The sequence below is a fragment of the Vombatus ursinus genome, unplaced genomic scaffold, assembly GCF_900497805.2.
Source record: "Vombatus ursinus unplaced genomic scaffold, bare-nosed wombat genome assembly UNPS02014812.1, whole genome shotgun sequence".
Classification (NCBI taxonomy): domain Eukaryota; kingdom Metazoa; phylum Chordata; class Mammalia; order Diprotodontia; family Vombatidae; genus Vombatus; species Vombatus ursinus.
Window position 1 is genome coordinate 39,340,012 of NW_020954590.1, and position 19,223 is coordinate 39,359,234.

General features: G+C 34.1%; 1 protein-coding gene across 3 annotated transcripts in view; it reads right to left on the reverse strand.

The window, feature by feature from the left end:
* LOC114053839 (ankyrin repeat domain-containing protein 12-like) overlaps window positions 1-19,223 on the reverse strand; it is a 190,164-nt gene that overhangs the window by 14,979 nt on the left and 155,962 nt on the right. For all 3 annotated transcript variants that reach the window (XM_027876962.1, XM_027876963.1, XM_027876961.1), the window contains one exon: window positions 7,595-12,330. In XM_027876962.1, coding sequence (XP_027732763.1) covers window positions 7,595-12,330 — 4,736 coding nt within the window. The remainder of the gene's footprint in view (window positions 1-7,594; window positions 12,331-19,223) is intronic.

Below are 19,223 nucleotides of genomic sequence, written 5' to 3' on the forward strand. Positions count from 1 at the left end.
CTGAGGTGGGGGTGATGGCCAAGTGATCAGAGAGAAGAGGATGGATGCAAGATGCTGGGAAGGTAGAATCAAAACTTGGCAGCTATGTATAGGGATGGATGAGGGAGAGGAATGAATCAAGGACAACTTGGAGGTAAACTCGGATAACTATGAAGATGACGCCTTAAATAGAAATATGTAAGTTTGGAGGAGGGACAAGATGAGGGGGAGAGATATTCAGTTTAGTTTTGGATATTTAAGTTTGAGATGCTCACTTGACATCAAGGTAGATATGCCCAGCAGGCAGTGGGCTATGTGGGACTAGAGCTCAGGCAATTAGAGCTGTCGTATATATATATTTGCACATTTGGGAATCATCTACATGGAGAAGATAACTGAAAATATTGAGCTGATGAGATCACCAAGGAAGAGTACAGAGATTCCAATACAGTCTCCATGGTACTTGTTAGTAGGTGGCCGGGGGCAGGTGAGAAAGAAGATGCTAGAGACAGTCTGGTAAAAGTGCAAAGAGTACTGACTTTGGAGTTCGAAGTCCTGCTCTAACCCTTACTACCTGTGAGACTTTGGACAAGTCATAACCTCTCTGGGCTTCATTTTCTTTTATCTGTCAAATGACAGGCTTGGACTAGATGGACTCTGAGGACTTATCGAGCTCTAAATTTACAGTCTTAAGATGAACCAATAGCAAGAAAACCAGTAAATTATAGTGGCCAAGGAGGAATTTCCAGGAGAAGCACTCAACAGTGTCAAAAGCTAAGAAGTCTAGGAAATGAGGCTGAGGAAAGGAATTTAGCAGCTAAAGGGATTTGGCAGTTAAAAAGATAATTGTTAAGTTTGCCTAAAGCACTCTGAGAAGTGGCAGGGTATTAAAAACTGACTGAGATGGGGTGAAAAATGAAAAGAGAGATCATGAAGCGAAGGCAGTGAGAATAAATGACTTTCTAAAAGCTTGGCAATGAAGGCGATATAGGTTAATAGAGGGGATAATTGAGGGGATAGTAGGGTAAAATTAAATTTGTTTTTTATAGATAGGATACACCTGTGAAGGTTAAAGGCAGCAGGTAAAAAATCAATAAAAAGGGAGTGATGGAAGAAGTGAGAGAAGGAATTAATGATGGGACAACCTCCTGGAATAGATGGGAGTGATGTAATTAAGAGCATAAATAGAAGGGGCATTCCTCCTTTGGGACCTTGAACAAAGGAGAAAATGTAGAGGAGCTTTAAATTGTTGAGCTAAAAGAGGTAACAGGGTTCATGGCAGATGGCCTCAATTAGGGGCCAGGGGTGTCTGGTTAGATTGGATGGGGTGAGGAAGTACTTTAGGCTTTAGGAAGCTACTGGAATAGTTTAGGTGAGAGTTAATAAAAGTCTGAACTAGTGTGCTGGCAATGGGAAATAGTTAGGAAATGGATGTAGGAGGTATTTTGGAGAGAGCATGAACAGAAACTGGTAACTGATAGGATGTATGGGTCAAAGGAAACGGAGAGTCAAAGATGCTTGTGAGGTTCTAAACACAAGTGATTAGGAGAGCAGTGATGTCTTTAGCCGAAATTCAGAAGCAACATAAATTTTAGAAAAGAAGATTCCTCCAAATTCAATTTAAGTTATGTTGAGATTCAGATGCTGGTAAGATATAGAGGTGAAGGTATCCAGTAGGTATTTAGAAACATAAATCTGGAGCTCAGGAGAGGAAGCAGAAAAATAAAAGTATCAGGGAAGGCCCAAAGAATACAAAAATATCCAGAAGGTTGAGATTAATCCACAATTTCAAATGTTACAGAGGAGTCAAAAGATGAGGACTGAAAAAAGGTGATTGTTTTTGGTGAGTAGGAAGTGACTACTGATTTCTGAGAGGATAGTTTCAACAGAACGATAAAGATGGAAGTTGTATTTCAAGAGGCAGAGGATTGATTCAGCAAGTTTACGTAAGCCTACTCTCCTAAGAATTAGGCAGTGAAAGCAATGAAGGAATGAAAACTCAACTGTCCTAACTCAATATCTTATTTTATTCTTCCTTTAAATACAATTCTAACAAGTGTGGTTGCCTTTTGTCTCTCAAACCCATAGCAAAATATTAGAAAGAAATGGCAACTGACAAAACAGTGAGGGAGACAAACATTTTAAAGCAGACAAGGACTCAACAAGCATAATGGCCCTAAGGCTAGGGCCATTTAGGATAGGGGCAAATTATACATTTTACTAGTGCCCTGGGGAAATCATAGTACAATAAAATACCATATTTCTAATGATGATTCATACTAAGCAAGAGGTTAATATCAGGACTTTCTATTTAGGATGTCAGGGAAGTATATAACAGTTTTTTGTTGTCTTTTCGTAAAAATTGATCAAAAATTTTATAAGTTTTAGTACTTAATGGGGCAAAATCCAATAATTTGTAAAATCAGCAAGTGAAACATCTTTCCCCCAAAATGCCTGATAAATTGCATTAGAATATCTAATTCCTTGATATGCCATCCGTGAGGTGTTATTGTTAACTACAGTTTAGTTTGTAAGTTAAACATTAGCCCCACTACCCAGCATAAGATTCTATTGTAATTTAAAATCAATACCATAAAATGTGCTCCAAACCAGGGATAACCGAGGTTCACTTGTATATAAACACAGCTTCTAATATAGAAGTTCTATAGAATCACAGAATCTACAAGTTGAAAAACATCACCTAAGATGATGCTACTTGAAGCATGTCCCCTTCTACAATATCTGTTACAGAGGATGATACAGACTCTTTTCACTTGAAGACTTCCAGTGATTAGGAACATCCATGATGCCAGAAGGGGTATCCCACTTTTGGATAGCTCTCATTTTTAGGATGCTCTTTCTTACATTCCACTGAAGTTTAGCTTCCTGAACTTCTACTAAATAATCTAAGGATGGTTATTCCCTGAGGCAAGCAAAAGTCTAATCCTGCAAATATTACAACCAGAATCAGACAATACTCCAAATGTAATCTAGGGAAGAGTACACAGCAGGACTAGCACCACCCCTGTGCTGGTCACAATGCCTCTGTATCGCCTAAGGAAAAATTAACTCATCATCCATTTTCTCTTTAGTTCATGAAATACCATAGGAAGATCATAGGAAATTCCCGACACAATATTACGTCTCTTTCTCTATTGATTTACACTATTGTATCTTCCCAACTCCCACCCTGAGCAGCTTGTTTACGTTATCTGTATGTATCTTTTTACAGTCAACATTATTCAGTTTCTCTCTCTCTCTCTCTCTCTCTCTCTCTCTCCATCCCACATAGATACTAAGTGGCTGAGCCTCGGGCTAGAGCCCAATTCTGCTCTTTCTGCTTAACCACTCTAACCATCAGCATAAACATATCACTTAACTTTCATTTCATAATATTCAAAAGGACGATAGAGTTGTTATCTTGAAAGGACAATATTCTATTCAATTCAGCAAATATTTACTAAATTCCTACTATCTGTCAGGCACTGTGCTGGTGAGAGGAAAAAAAATGACAGTCCCTGCTGTAGTGTCAATGGATTGTCAAGTTATACAATCAGAATGATTATAAGGTATAATATGTCTACCTAGAAGTCCAGATAGACTGGTAAGATATATTTTAAGGGCCCTCCCCCAATGGGAGTAAGGTTTGAGTACCTAGGAGTATCTGATTTTATGACTGTTTAACTTTACAAAGATTTGTAAAGTACCTACCAAGAGAAAGGAAGACACTGTGTTGACTAAAAGAAGTATCAAGGGCATTAGATGGCCACTAAAACTTTGTGGGATGTGATTTATGACTGAAATTTGGCTAATGAAAGGTTTACCACATTCAAAGGGAATAGATTAGGAAAAGGAATAGTAGAATACTACATGGTAGGTGCTATTATATATAAAGGAGATATATTTCTCTCATGCAAGTGAGAAAATTTAACCAAAATGAATAAGATGCTTTTGAAAAAGGAATTCTGACAGCACAAATTCTGACAAACACAAGATGTCATAAGATACATACATGTGTGTGTATGTATATATGTGCATGTGTATGTGTATATATATGTGTGTGTGTGTATATATATAGATATATATGTATATATGGAGAGAGAGAGAGACAGAGAGAGAGAGAGAGAGATAGAGAGAGAGAGAGAGAGAAACTGAATAATGTTGACTGTAAAAAGATACATACAGATAACGTAAGCAAGCTGCTCAGGGTGGGAGTTGGGAAGATACAATAGTGTAAATCAATAGAGAAAGAGACGTAATATTGTGTCGGGAATTTCCTATGATCTTCCTATGGTATTTCATGAACTAAAGAGAAAATGGATGATGAGTTAATTTTTCCTTAGGCGATACAGAGGCATTGTGACCAGCACAGGGGAGGTGCTAGTCCTGCTGTGTATTCTTCCCTAGATTACATTTGGAGTATTGTCTGATTCTGGTTGCTGTAGTTTAGGAGGACGCTAATCACCTAGAAATTATCTAGAAGACAGCAACCAAAATTGGGGAGAGGATTAGAAAACATGTCATAGAAGGATCTATTAACTTGGGATTTTTAGTGTGAAGAATAAAAAATTTAGAATGGAGAGAGTATAATAGCTGTTTCTGAGTGGTTGAAAGGCTGCCATACCAGAGTAAATTATACTTGTTGTTTGGTCCTTGAGGGCAGAACTAAGAACAGTGAGTGGAAACGCAAAAGAACAGATTTTGACCTCACATAATGACAACTTCCTAACCATTTCCCCCAAATAGAACAGGGTGCCTTAGGAGAAAGTGACTTTTCCATCACTGGAGGGCTTCAGTAAGAGGTTATGTCATCTCCTGCAGGGGATGGTGAAAAAGGGAGATTCTTTTTCTTGTATTGGTTAGAATATATGACTCCTGAAGTTCCTTTCAATTCTGATATTCTGTGATTCCTGAGAGAGTTTGTTATTACTATCTTAGTTTTTGATAGCATAGGGTGCTTCCAGTAATTCCAATAGTTATTAAATTTTCACTATGAATTTTAAATCAACAAACTTAAACATATTTCACACAGTACTTTAGAGAGGGTAGTACCTATCTCACGAAATCAGATAATGAAAGAATGTCAACTACAAAAAAAAGTTAGGAATCACTCAGGCATCCTGTATACATACATAAATATATATTTTACTAATAACTTAATTAAAATTTCGATTGCATAGTCTGGAACATCCATAGAAACAGAAAGATCAATGAAGTCAAGAGACCCCAGGTTTGCTACTAGCTAGCTATATGATCTTAGGCAAGTCACTAGCCATGCTGTATTTTAGTTTCTTCATCTATAAAATACGGAATTAGATCCTAAATATCTTTTCAAGCTCTAAAATTCTATGATTCAATGAGAATCATCTTTAGAAGCAACTAGTGGTATGTGGGAAAAAAGCACTGAACCTGGTGTCAGGAAACTGTGAGTTCAAATCTAGCCTCATACACTTACTAGTTGTGTGACTCTGGTCAAGTCACTTAACTTATGTGTGCCTCAGTTTCCTCATCTGTAAAATGGGGATAATGATAGCACCTTCTTCTCATGGTTGTTGTGAGGATAAAATAAGTTAATTTTTGTAAAATGCTTTGTAAATTTTAAAGAGCTATACAAATCCTACCTATATTATTAGACTACATTGTTTATCATATAAAAAGTCACTTTGTTTTCCCATTTTGCACCTTGGTATTCTAACAAAATGTTAGGCAGTAAAGACAAAACAAAACTGAGAAAGGAGACTGAAGTTCTAGTGCAGCTTTTTTCCACTTTGGCACCTAGTTTCCTGTCAGTAAAATGAAGGAGTGGGATTAGATGTTTTCTAACTCCCTTCTAGCTTTAAAATTCAATAATTCTATGAAATATTTTAAGTTTTGGGTTTAGTGTCTCTCTAGCAATTCTTGTGGCTGACCAAGAAGTTAGACTCACACTGAAGTGACAATAAGCATTTTTACCAGAAACAAAAGTAAGGTAAAGTAATGGAAGGCAGATATCAAAGGTTTAAATTGAGATGAAACTCAGGTTCTCAGATCAAAAGTAATTTCTGATAGCCTAGGGTGTGGAAAACCTAACTCAGAAAAAAGAGAAGAGGATATATTAAGATACAATATGTCTCATGTTTTATATATAAGTGAACTACAAAATTTTTTTTAAAGTAAACATGATTTTGGGATACAACAGCAATGTAACATGACAAAGTTGAATGCATCTTTCTGTCATGCTTTATCTCCACTCAAACTTTTATCAGAATGCTGTCATGACAATTATACTGGCATATCTTGCTAGAAGTCGATGGTTCTGCAATTTGTTTCGTAGGAAAAATGTCATAAATGAGTAACTGCAGAGTTTTCAAGTGTTTTTGGTGGGCTGAGTTACAATGTCTAAGTGATGTCACTGAGAAACGATATTGCTGAATCAAGTGCTTTGAAAACCTTAAAAATCTATATAAATGTCAACTGTGATTACTGCTATCATCTAAATCATATATCTCCCTAGCACTTAGTAGAGTACTCTATGTACAGGAGACGTGTGTGTGTGTGTGTGTGTGTGTGTGTGTGTGTGTGTGTGAGAGAGAGACAGAGAGAGAGAGAGATTCCTATAGTTTTAAAAAGGATGAAGGCAAATTGAAGAATCATCTACGTGTTTTCAGTTTCTAAAACATCAGTTCTTGGTAGCTCAGTTTGAAAAATATTATCATGCTGACCATAAGGCTAACTAACAAAACCTCAAAACAAGGGATGTGCTCTGATGGTAGTGATCGATCTGTTAGCCAAATGGGAGACCATCAAAAATATGTTGAATAAACAGCAGATGGCGCCATAAATCAGCTCATTAAAATACCATTGAGGTGTATGTTTTAGCATGAAGAAACTACACAAAAGTTTCACCTGTAATTATTGAAATATAAAATTTACTTATACTTTCAAGTTTTAAGATGAGTAGTTATTTTAGGTAAATTTCTTTTTTTCTTTCATTTTTTAAAAAAAATCTTTAGGGGAACAGAAGGTCTCTTGGAATGAAACAAAAATAATTACTTTTACATTTTTGAGGATCTTCATAAAATGATTACTATTTCATTTGTTTGCCCTATAGTCATATAAACTACAACTTAATTCTTATTTAGGGTTTCCTGAAATGTGTCAGAAATTTTAGTTAATAAAAGTAATAAATATAATACTTAAAACCTTTTCTCCCTCTCCTCCTTTTTTTTTCCTTTACAAACCTCTGGAACAAGATTTCAAAAATCACTTGTTGTCTCATGTGAAAATGAAAATACAATCCTTCTTCTCTAACTTTTCACCAAAATTTTTTCATATAATCTCTGGTGAATGAAATGAACTACTCTTTTTTAAACCTTCTGTCTTGGCTAGAGCTCTCAGAAGCATCTGTAAACTACAAAACAGTGACTAGAAAAGTTACATTTACTTATTTGAAGCAACCAGTGGCTTATTACATAGTAAAAACTCATCTCAGATATTTGCCATCCAGAAGACACTCCTTTATTAGAAGTGTTCTTTCCCTTAAATGAAGCACAAATTTGCACACATTATTAGATTGTATCTAAGGAATATCTTGATATATTCAAAGTATATTTTATCAAGTAAAACTGTTACTTACAGTAGGAATACAAATCTTGCTTAAAGGGTTTCCATCCAGGAGGTATGATCCGTTAAATGTCACATATTCATCATAATACTGAGGTGCTTGAGGAATAACACTACACAGTAATTTGCGTTTCTCTTCTATTTTTTTTCTTATGTGCAAGTATTCAAAATACGGATTTGCCCTCTCTGAACTATATGGCTGAATCTCATCTAATTTCAGAGAATCTACAATGGCTGCCAGAGACTGTTGAGTTTTCTCTTTTGCTTGCAGTAAAGAGGGATTCACTTGCACAGGCTGAGGCACACGTGACATTTTCCTTTTCCGTGGATGGTGGACTTGAGCATCATCTTCCTCAGTTAACCTTATTCTTCCTCTAGGAGATGCAGATTCATTATCTTTTTCAGACAATGACACACAACTAATAGGGATCTGTTTACTCTGATTTGCCATTATATTTGCTCTGTTTCTAGTTATCCTTTGAGGTATTTGATGATCAGTTTTATCATCTTCGGCAGTTTCTTCTACCTCTATTTTAACTAACTGACTACATTTATGTACTTCTGCTTGACCAGATGGTTGTGAGTGACTTTCAGGATTTGATAAAGTGCTTTGTTGTGATTCCTCATCTTCTGTGGACAGAAATCCTTTTCTACTTTCACTATATTTTTTTGAACTATCTTGTTCATGTAGGTTTCCTTTAGACATTCCTGCATTTAGCTCACCAAGATCCACATCAGACTTATTAGCTAACTTGATTAAAACTGAATTCTCAAGTTTTTCTTTTTCGTGTGAAATAACCTGAGCGTCAGCTGTGCTATCAACTTCATGACTGTCTGAAGTTTTATAAGTAAGTTTGCTAAATGAATAAGGATGTGTATTTATTTGTGAATAGGCATCATTTCCAAGAAAGTCCTTTTCTGATGGTACTGTGGGCAAGGCATTAGTCCTTTCATAATTTGGTGATATATTCTGAATGGTCCTTTCAGTATACACAGTGACAAATGCATCTGTGTTTTGACCATCGGTTGGAAAAAAAGTATTTTCCAAATCTTTTTTGAAATTATTATCTGTGTCTAAAATAGAATTATTTTGGACTAGAATCTTCTGTTGAAAAGTTGACTCTTGATTACCAATATATGACAAAGACATATGTTTAGAAATACTTTCAGCATCTGAGAATGACTGGCCATGGAAAGAGCAGAGTGGCTGAGAAGGCATAAAAGATGCTGAATCTTGAGCACCTGAATTTCCTTGGATTTCAGTTTGATGTTGAGGTAATAATTCAGATGTATTCTGTTCCTTTAATATTCTGTTGTCAGGATTACACAATCCCTGGATGACTGGATCTTGATCAGGTACTCTATAACTTGAACAGTTAAAATCATTTGTGCTTAATGACTCCTGTCTTTCAACAAGTATCTCCCAAGATTTATTTTGTTGAGTCATATTAATTAGATTACATGATTCTACATGCATAGGATTTTCTCCTATAGGGCTCATCTGAGTAGTACTTTTGATAACATTTGTATCTGATGAACTATGCTTACTGTTGAAAGATGTAACTGGAGAAGTAGCAAAACTGGAATGTAAGTTAGATACTTTTGAAAGGTCATTTTCAGGCACATTACAAGAAGACACTTCATGTTTAGGGGAACTGCAAGTATGACTTGGCACAGCCAGTAACCTACTTTGATTGTTTTCTTCTGACATTGTCTGAAGTTGTTTTGTATGTTCTGAAATGACAGGTGGCATGCTACATCTTCGAACTTCCACGACAGGTCTACACTCATTAATAATAAGCTTAACATCTTCTACAGAAGATGACCTGAGATGAGATGTTGGAAGCCTGTTTGCATATGGTAATTTAATCCGCTCTGGCAATTCGGTTACACTGTCCAATTCCCTTTCATGAAGGGCAGGAGACTTGGCAACTGGCAAAAATGGTGATTGTGAAAAGGACATTTGGGAATCAGAACCTTCCAATATAAAGTCAGAATCATATTCAACTACAGGTCTTGGGGTTGTCACTGTAGTGTGGCAGGAATCTTCAGAGCTAGCAACTGAAATCATTGATACAGATCTAGAGCTGAGGCCTGTTTTTTCACTTTCTGATCGAGGAGATCTGCTTAAATTATTATCTATAATTAAAGATGACTTCCCGACATTCGTTATGTTCTTTGTGTCTACAGACTGAGATCTGTTACTTGTAGCATCTTTTAAATGTTTCTCTTTTGTGTAAACATCAGACAACTCTGAACTCTTTGACCTAATTAGTTCTTTACTTTTTGATTCTGCTAGTGTATTTTTTGCTTTTTCTTTATCTTTTATTTTATTGAGTTCTAAACAGGAACGGTTCCTCAATCGTTCCTTTTCCTTTTGCTTAATTTTTTCCTTATGTTTTTTATGCCACTGTTCTATTTCTAGATCTTTAAGGCTTAGCATTCTTTCAAAACTTGTTTGCATTAAATCATCATTCACCAATCTCTTTTCTTTTGGTCGAGTATCTTTCGGAGTCAATAATGATTTAGGTTTAGGTTTATCTACTTCATATTTGTGCTTGGGTAAGTTATGGAGTTGTATTTTATCTCTGTGCTTATCTCGTTCTTTATACCTGTCTATATCTTTATCTTTTTTATCTTTTTCTCTTCCATCAGGAGTTTTCAAAGGTTCATCTTTTGTTTTTTCTTTAAGGGATGAAAGTTTTTCATGCAGTGTTTTACTGCCTTCTGTGGAAGTTGACCTTCTCTCTTCCTGTACATGCCTAGAAGCAGCTAAAGATAAACTTTCTTTATCTCTAGATTTTTCCCTTTTCTCAATCTCCCTTTCTTTTTCTTTTGTTCTACTTTTTTCAAGTTTAATATATTCACTATCTTTCTCTGATAGCTTACCTTTTTTCTCTATGAAGTGTTTTTCTTTGCTTTCACCTAGATGCCTCTCTTTTTCAGTTTTTTCTTTGTCATGTTTTTTATCCATCTTATCTCTACTTTTTTCTTTGTCATCAGCTTTTTTAACTGTGGCAATATTTTTTATCTTCTCACTTTCTTTATGGTATTTTTCTGCCTGGTGTGAATTTACTCTGTCCTTTTCTTTTGTTTTTTCTATGCATTCATTCAAATCTAATTTGTCTCTCTCTGGCTTATGATCATGTTTTATCTTTTTTTCTTTTTCAGAATTTTTTCTGTCATTCTTTTCCAAGTCTTTTTCTTTAATCTGAAGACGTTTCTCAGGTCTGTCCTTATTTTCTTTCATATTCTTTTCTTGTTTATCAATTTCTGTCTCCTTTTCTATTAAATGCAATCCCATCGATTCTTCTTTAACACTTACACCCAAAGGAAGTAATTCTGTTTCTTTATCTATTGGTACACTCTCCCTTTCTTCTTTTAACTCTTTGATTTTTTCTTCCTTAAAGGACTTCTCATTTTCCTTTTTTCCTTTTTCTCGTTCCTCTTTAAAGCTTCTTTCTTTTGGTATGTGTTTTTCCTTGCTTGATTTGTCATCTTTTGTGTTTTTTTCCAACTTAGATTTTTTTTCAGATGTCAGGAATTCATGATCCACATTTAAAAAGATATCTTCAGTTTCATCACTTTTAAAAAAATTCTCTTTCCAAAATTCTCTATCAAATTCAACACTTCTCTGCACTGCTTTATTTCCATCTTTATTTTTGTATTTTTCTTTTTCACCATCTGGCTCTTTTTTGTGCTTTTCCTTTTCTCTGTCTTTATGTTTTAATTTATGTTTCTTTAATGTTTTGCCTTCTTTATCAGTCTTTTTCAGTGCATAGTCTGAATTATCAAAAGACAGACTATGATCTTCATCTTTAATTTTTGGAATAGATTTCTCACCAAATTCTAAGTGGAAATCTTTCTGATGATGTTTACTTTTTTCTTTATGTTTACAATATTTTCCACTAGAAGTTTCCAACAGGAATTCTGAATCTGCATTGTTTTCATGTCTAATGAGGTCAGATTGTAAGGATGTTTCAGAACTACCTGGTGATAAACATGTTTTGGTGTTTTCTTGTTTTAGTAGTGTTGATTGTTTTTCACTTAGTCCACAGGGATGTTTAGGAGATTTACTAGTAGTAATATGAAATAAATGTAATGAAGTATCATCTTTTGGAGTAAAAGACTTTCTAAAATTTTCTTCTTCTCTAGTTTTGTCGAGAGAATCTAATACAGGATTACATACCAAGTTTGTTACTCTAGAATTTTCTTTTCCTTCTTTTTCTTGTTTCAACTCTTGATTTTCTTTATTTTTGTTCTGATTTTTTAACTTTCTTTTAACCTTTCCTTTCTGTTTATGTTCATTTGCAACTAAATATTCCTTTTTGGATCTTAAATCAGAAGTTGAAGTTTCAGGGACAGAACATGTAGTAGAAGCAACTTTTTTGTCCTGAATAATCTCTTCATCTGAACTTTCAGAACTTGAATACAGAACTCTAGATGGTTTTTGTTTTTTACTTTTAAATAGTTTGGGATAGATTTTTTCTTGCTTTACAAATAAATTCTTTTCTATTTCAGATTCATTCTCTTTTCGTAGTTCTTTCCTAAGAATGTGTCTGTCATCAATCATTTTATTTATTTCTTCATCATCATCATCTTTGAATTCATATTCATCAAGAGCAGAAGGAAGAGGGGCTTTACTAGGTATTAACTGTTTACTTTCACTGACTAGTGAATCTTTCTCTGCTTCAGAATCAATATTTTCATCAACACTAGAAGGATTTACAGATGGAGCCTCTTCAGAATCTAAAGTAAGAAAAGAAAATCTGTCAGTCAACAAATGACAATTTTCAGAAAAACCAGGATGACAGAAAAATACATACTATGCAAACATCAAATTTCAAATTAAACTGAATTTTAAAAAATCACTTGAGGTTTATGTATGAATTATGGAGACAGCAGCACAATGATGTTTTGCTATCTTCTGGGTCCATGTTATGGAATTGCTTAGTATAAAGTCCTTGTGTTAGTTCTAAAGCCTCTTCACGACTGTTTACAGTAAAGAGCTCATGTATTATCATGAAGTGTTGCTTTATAAAGTTTTTTTAAATACTTATAGAGAAATACTTTTCAGTATCAAAGACCAATAACTTAAAAGGTAGATGTTTTTAATTAGATAAATAAACACCAATTTACTAAAAATGAATAAAATTAGAAAAATCAAATTCAATAAAATGAAAAGAAATACAATCCAAAAGGTTATATTAGCAAATTAGCAAAATAAATGGAATCTTATCTGTCCATCAATCCATTGATCTATCTGTGTCTTTTGAGATACGTACTTTGTTCTTTAATTTCCTAACTTCTAATTCTTGTACATGTAATAACAAATCTATTTCTGAGGAGTCAATACTTCAAAGATCTGTGATTTTATCACAGGTTTTATTTATCATAATTTATCACAGACAGCTGTGGCTCAGCAAGTTTAGTCCCTTAGAACCAAATAAGAGAAAAATAGAAGGCTTTTGGGAGCCTATCTAGGTCCCAAAAGTGATTTTGAAAACCTATACAACCAAAAGTTAGAAATTCCAAAGTCTATGTTCCAGTGGCACAACTTTTGAGAACCAAGGTTTATTTCCAATCCAGTGTCATAGTAGTATTTTTTTAGGATTACTGTACAAAAACACTTAGCTCAATTCTCCCACATTTCAAAGGATATGAAAATTTAGTTATGTGAAATTACAAAAATGTATGTATCTGTCTATATACACATACCCTTTGACTTCTTAAGCCAAAAGACCCTTCCCTTGGCTTCCAGTCTCCTATGTGTGCTGTCTTTCCTTATTAGAACATAATCTCCTTGTGGCCTGGTACAGCACAGTACTTAACACATAGTAAACCTTTAGGCTTTTACATTCATTCATTCATACACATGCACACTTAGATGCATAAATGCAAGAAAAAGCTAATTCCTGCCAACAAGGAACTTTTTAAAAAAATAATCTTTTGGGCTTTGTCAATATCGGGGGGGGGGGGGGGCGCGAATGTTATAGTGATTACCTGATCTCCAATTAGTCATAAATTTGAGTTGAGGACTCAAATGGATAAGTGGTAGAGGGGAAATGGAGATACTAGATAAAATAATGTTCTGAATCTCTAGTTTAAAAGGCAGAAGTAGTCTACCTTTAACACACTGCTTCTGAAGTAGAAGGAAATCTCCTCTTTGGTCCAGGGCACTCGCCCCTCAGGGAGAATCCCAACCTGAGTACCTGAAGAAAATGCTCTACTCAATCTTCCCTCCCACCCCACAACCAGCACTCTTCCTTTCCCAGATCACCTGCTGGGTTTGGCTGGCCCTGGCTCTATACTCTAGGTCAGGAGCTGTAATTTTTGCTTGAAATATTTTCTCCTTGACCTGGGAACTCTGGAATTTGGCTACAATATTCCTAGGAGTTTTCCTTTGGGGATCTCTTTCAGTAGGTGATTGGTGGATTCTTTCAATTTCTATTTTACCCTCTGGTTCTAGAATATCAGGCAGTTTTCCTTGATAATTTCTTCAAAGATGATGTCGAGGCTCTTTTTTTGATCATGGCTTTCAGATAGTCCAATAATTTTTAAATTATCTCTCCTGGATCTATTGGGGCTGTAATTTTTAAAAGCCCTTTGCTTCACCCATTTTGTTAAGCAGAAATGAATAAGTTAAGATCTGTATTACAGATCTCATTAAATTATCTTTTCCTCTAAGAACATACCTATTCCTAAATTCCTGCTTTCTGTTGAGGGCACTACTATCCTTCCAGGCTCCCAGTCTGTCTTTTTTATTTTTGACGCCTTACTCACCTAAACCTTCTCTCTTCAAAATTACTAAAGATCTCAACTGTCAAAGTTTCTCAATCTTTATCCTTCACGACCCCTCTTGCAGCATCTGACATTTTCTACCACTCTCTTTTCCTGGATATTTACTTTCTTCCTCCCTTATTTGTTGAACATGATGTATAAAAATTCTTATATCTGCACACTTACATTTGGAAATAGAGTTTTCTGATCTATTAAAAATCTAAAGGAATAGTTTCACCTACTAACAATATAAAAACGAAACTCCTTTTGATTAGTTTGGGAGAACAAGTGATTGACATCAGGGAAGATGGGGACTGCTTAGTTGAATTCCAACAAAAACTTCTGCATAACTGATGGATGGGATTGCAAAACAGGCACCAGGATTTAGATAGCAGAGCCATAGATGTACTCCTTTTACTGTAGGGTTCTTAACCTTGTTTGTGTCACATAGGTTGCACATACCTAGCTAGACATATAGTAAACTGAGGATGATTCTGTGTCTACATATCACTATTATACCATGACATCTGAGGCACAGTAAGGATGGCCTTTTCCCCTTAGGTTAATTGTGTTTTGAGTCCCAGCTAAAACCTCACATTTCCTTAAAGCTCTGAATGTTAAACTAGTGTCTTCCTTTCTTCTGTTAATCACCTCCAATTTATTCTGTCTATTTGAGTTTAATACTGCTGCTCTAAAACACATTATAACCATGTGTCTATAAATGTATATATGTATATGTATACACACAGTACCTTTTCTTGTGTTTTTTTATGCTTCCTTTGTTTCGAGAGTTACTTTAAGAAATCCTATAATAATGCCTCCTGCTTATAATTAACATACTGACATTAGATGCCAATTCTGAACTACCAACATACCTAATATATTTTTGTCTGAAAAAGAATATGTAATTAACTCTCAATTACTCAGAAGTTAAACAATTCAATTCAACAGACATTTAGATGACTACAATCTACAAAGAACTATCCTATCTACTCAGGATACAAACATTAGAATCTACTTTAGTACTATTCAAACCATTCATTCTTTTTCTTCCTATGTCCCATTTTGGGGTCCATTAAAAAAACCAAATAGCAAACTATTTATTAATGCTAATATATACCACAGGGAAGATAAAAGAAATAAAAAGAGATAAAAACAATTTTTTCCTCCAAGTAAAGTTGCAATGAAGGAAGAATTTGAAACTATCTTTCAAAATAAATTTTGGGGGTTATGAATGAATTTCAGTGAGCTATGCTATCCTTGTTCTCCATTATTATAGAAAATTATGAGTTGGTTAAAATAGACAATTTTTTATAACGTGAATGTCATAGCAGAATGCTACATAACTTCAAATTTCCTATATAAAAATGAAATAAAATGCACTATGGGTGAATGCCTGTGATAGAAAAATGCAGCTACAAAAGGTTACTTGTGTATTAAAGGCAAGGATTTTATTCCTTTGAGAGTAATGAAAACGGAGACAAAATATTTTACTTTTGAATCCCATCTAATCATTTCTCTAATATTTAGGCAGAATATATTAGTCAAATGGAAATTAAAATGTATGGAAGAAAATGATTTTCAAGTTATCTACTTTGATAATATATAACACAATGGGATACATTAATATTCTGTGGGAATGATGCTTCAGTATTTCTTTTTTTGTGTGAGATATTAAGTGATAAAAATATAAAAATAATGCTTGAAACTATAAAGTCTAGCAGACTAAATTGATAAGCAAAGATTAATCTAGGTTAAACACCTTTTTTAAATAGTCTAATTCATGATTCTATCATTTCCTCAACTGAATTAACTTTTTAGCTTTTTTTTTTTTAAAACAAGATGTGAAGGAGAACCTATAAATGTCTAATTTGTTTGGTAAATCAGGTTAGAAGAGATCAAGAAGTAAAATGTAATTTTTTTTTTGCTTTTTTTTGAGGCAATCAGGGTTAAGTGACTTGCCCAGGGTCACACAGTTAGTGTCAAGTGTCTGATGTTAAATTTGAACTCAGGTCCTCCTGACTCCATGGCTTGATCTCTACCCACTGCACCATTTAGCTGCCTCTCAAAATGTTATTCTTACTGCAATAATTCACTCCTGCTTTGCTGATTATTAAATAGCCAGAGTAAAGGAGCGATACATAAGTTTCCTTGTGGCTGAAACTTTTGACTTTGTACACCATCTCAAAAAAAAAAAAAAAAGAGTTGCAAGAGGGGTACTGTATAAAGTTAACAAAATCTATTTTGTTTATCAATCAATATCAGGCAGAATTGGTGGTACCTTCCTCCAAGTAGAACTTTTCTATCAATCCTCCTAGTTATCATAATTATTAGTATCCATGAAAACAGTATTTATAGGTAGGAATTTACATGAATAAGGCACTAAGTAGGGTGTTAAGTAGCTACAAGTAACTTTTTTTTTTTACCCCTGTGTGAATTACCTTTTTTTTTAAAATTCATTTAACTATAGAGAATAAGGTGGGTGATATGGAAGGAAGAATGTGAGATAAGAAGAGTAGACATTAAACAGCAAAATACATCTTGTTTTTAATAAAAAGCACTCCTTATTTAGGCATACCATGCATCAATGAACTGGATTTTATTTTGAATATAAGCCAGACGAGGTAGTTCTGCAACAAGATCACAGAAGCTTATATATATATACATACATACATATATATACACACACACACATATGTATATGTATGTATGTGTATATATATGTATGTATATATATAAGTACACGATGCCTAATTGGATCAAAGTTACTTAATATTGTTAAGTTCACACTTATTTATCAAAAGTATAACTTAGAGTGTTATATTTAATATATTCTTCTTTTTTTTTTTTTTGGTTAGGCAATCGGAGTTAAGTGACTTGCCCAGGGTCACACAGCTAGTAAGTATCAAATGTCTGAGGCTCGATTTGAACTCAGGTCCTCCTGACTACAAGGCCGGAGCTCTATCCACTGTGCAACCTAGCTGTCCCTTGTTTAATATATTCTTATCAGAAAATTAAAATTCACAAATTTGGTTATATCCGACGGTGACTTCTCTAAAGATGTAGCATTTTAAGTATCTCTGTGACATGGACTGGTGTGATGCACCATAGGAGTGATAATGCACTTCCATATATTCAAAAGCTAGGAGCATTAAATTGAACATTTAATGTACAATTAACATAATCTAAATTTAGAACAGATCAAGTTTGATCAAGTCAGGTTTAGAAGGACCTCATGCAAATTAAACGGTGAAACTGGGTACTTTCATCTCTCTTAAAAAAAATGTAATCTTGGGGGCAGCTAGGTGGCGCAGTGGATAGAACACGAGCTCTGGATTCAGGAGGACCTGAGTTCAAATCCTGCCTCAGACACATAACACTTACTAGCTGTGTGACCCTGGGCAAGTCACTTAACTCCCACTGCCCAACAATAAAAAAAAACCCAAAAAGCAAAGTAATCTCTATACTTTTGTGTGACATTTACTGATCTTTTTGCATAATATCGTGAGGGACCTCGACTGACCAAAAATTCAGGTAGAATATATTAACCAAGTGGAAATTAAATGTTCTGTAAAAACCAATACATAATTGATGAATGTGAAAAAAATCAAGGTCAGTAAGGCATGAACATTATTTTGGAAAAATGCATTTGTCTAAAATAAAAATATATAATTTAAATAAAGTCCATTCCCCTTAGATGAAAAATGATAATTTCAATAATATTGTCTTATACATCAAGGGAATATTTTTCACCTTAAAGATATACTATAATAAGGGTAGATTTTGAAAGTGTCAAATAACATAAGGCATTAATTAATTTGCAAATAATAAATGAACTTTAAAGTCTAAATATCACCTCGAATTATAATACTTCATCCTTCAAAGCATTTTTGTAGATGTGTGTGTGTGTGTATGTGTGTTTATATATACACACATATCTATCTATTTAAAATTTCATTTTATCCCCATAACAGGCTTGTTAGACATGCTGGGCCAGCATTATTATCATTCTTACTATACAAATAACAAAACAAGCAGAAAAATTACTAGCTTAAAGTCAGGCTGCTAATTAGAGACAGTCAAATATCCTGACATTCTAATGTGGTACTACTTCTATGAGATTTCTGTCAATGATTTGGTATTGAGGAAGTGAGGAAGAGTTCATATTTCCTGGATAGATTCTAGACTAGAGATAATGACTAAAAAATAATTTTTAACAGAGCTTGAAAATAAAAAAGTAGTACAAATCAGTGGTCTTGTGCTGAAAATGTTAAATTATCAGATAAATAAATCTACTAGCCACCCAATTCTTTTTCCATTGAAAGGAGTAAATTCTGCTATATTAGTCAAAGTGGTATGACTTATTCTTTTTCCCTATTCCCTCAATTTCTGTTTAGTGGTCCCATTTTGAAAGGTGCCACAAATTGTTTAGTTCAAATTTTTCCAATAACTTGCTTAATTTTATATTTTCTCTTTTATCTTTCTGTTATGTTAGTTCAAGTCTGAGAGAGGAACAGCAAAGTTTTCTACCATTAATTTGTCACTATTTTTACTTAATAATATCAATGGTATTTTAATATTTTAAAGAAAAACTATCACTAACAGAATTTTCTCATGAAACAGTTTCAGAGCCGTAGACAATGTATGGGTTCTGCTTTCTTATTTAATGTCATTTTTTCATGTTACTAGATTGCTCAATATATTCATACTTAAAGTTATGAGAGTCACTCCATTTTTTTCTAGTAGTTTTTCCAGTAGATCCTCTTTTAAGCCAGTACTTTGTCCCTATGATTGGTCTTGCTTAATCTACTTTGATGAAATCCTATTTCTGCAGGCTCTCTTACCCCTAACATTAACTAAAT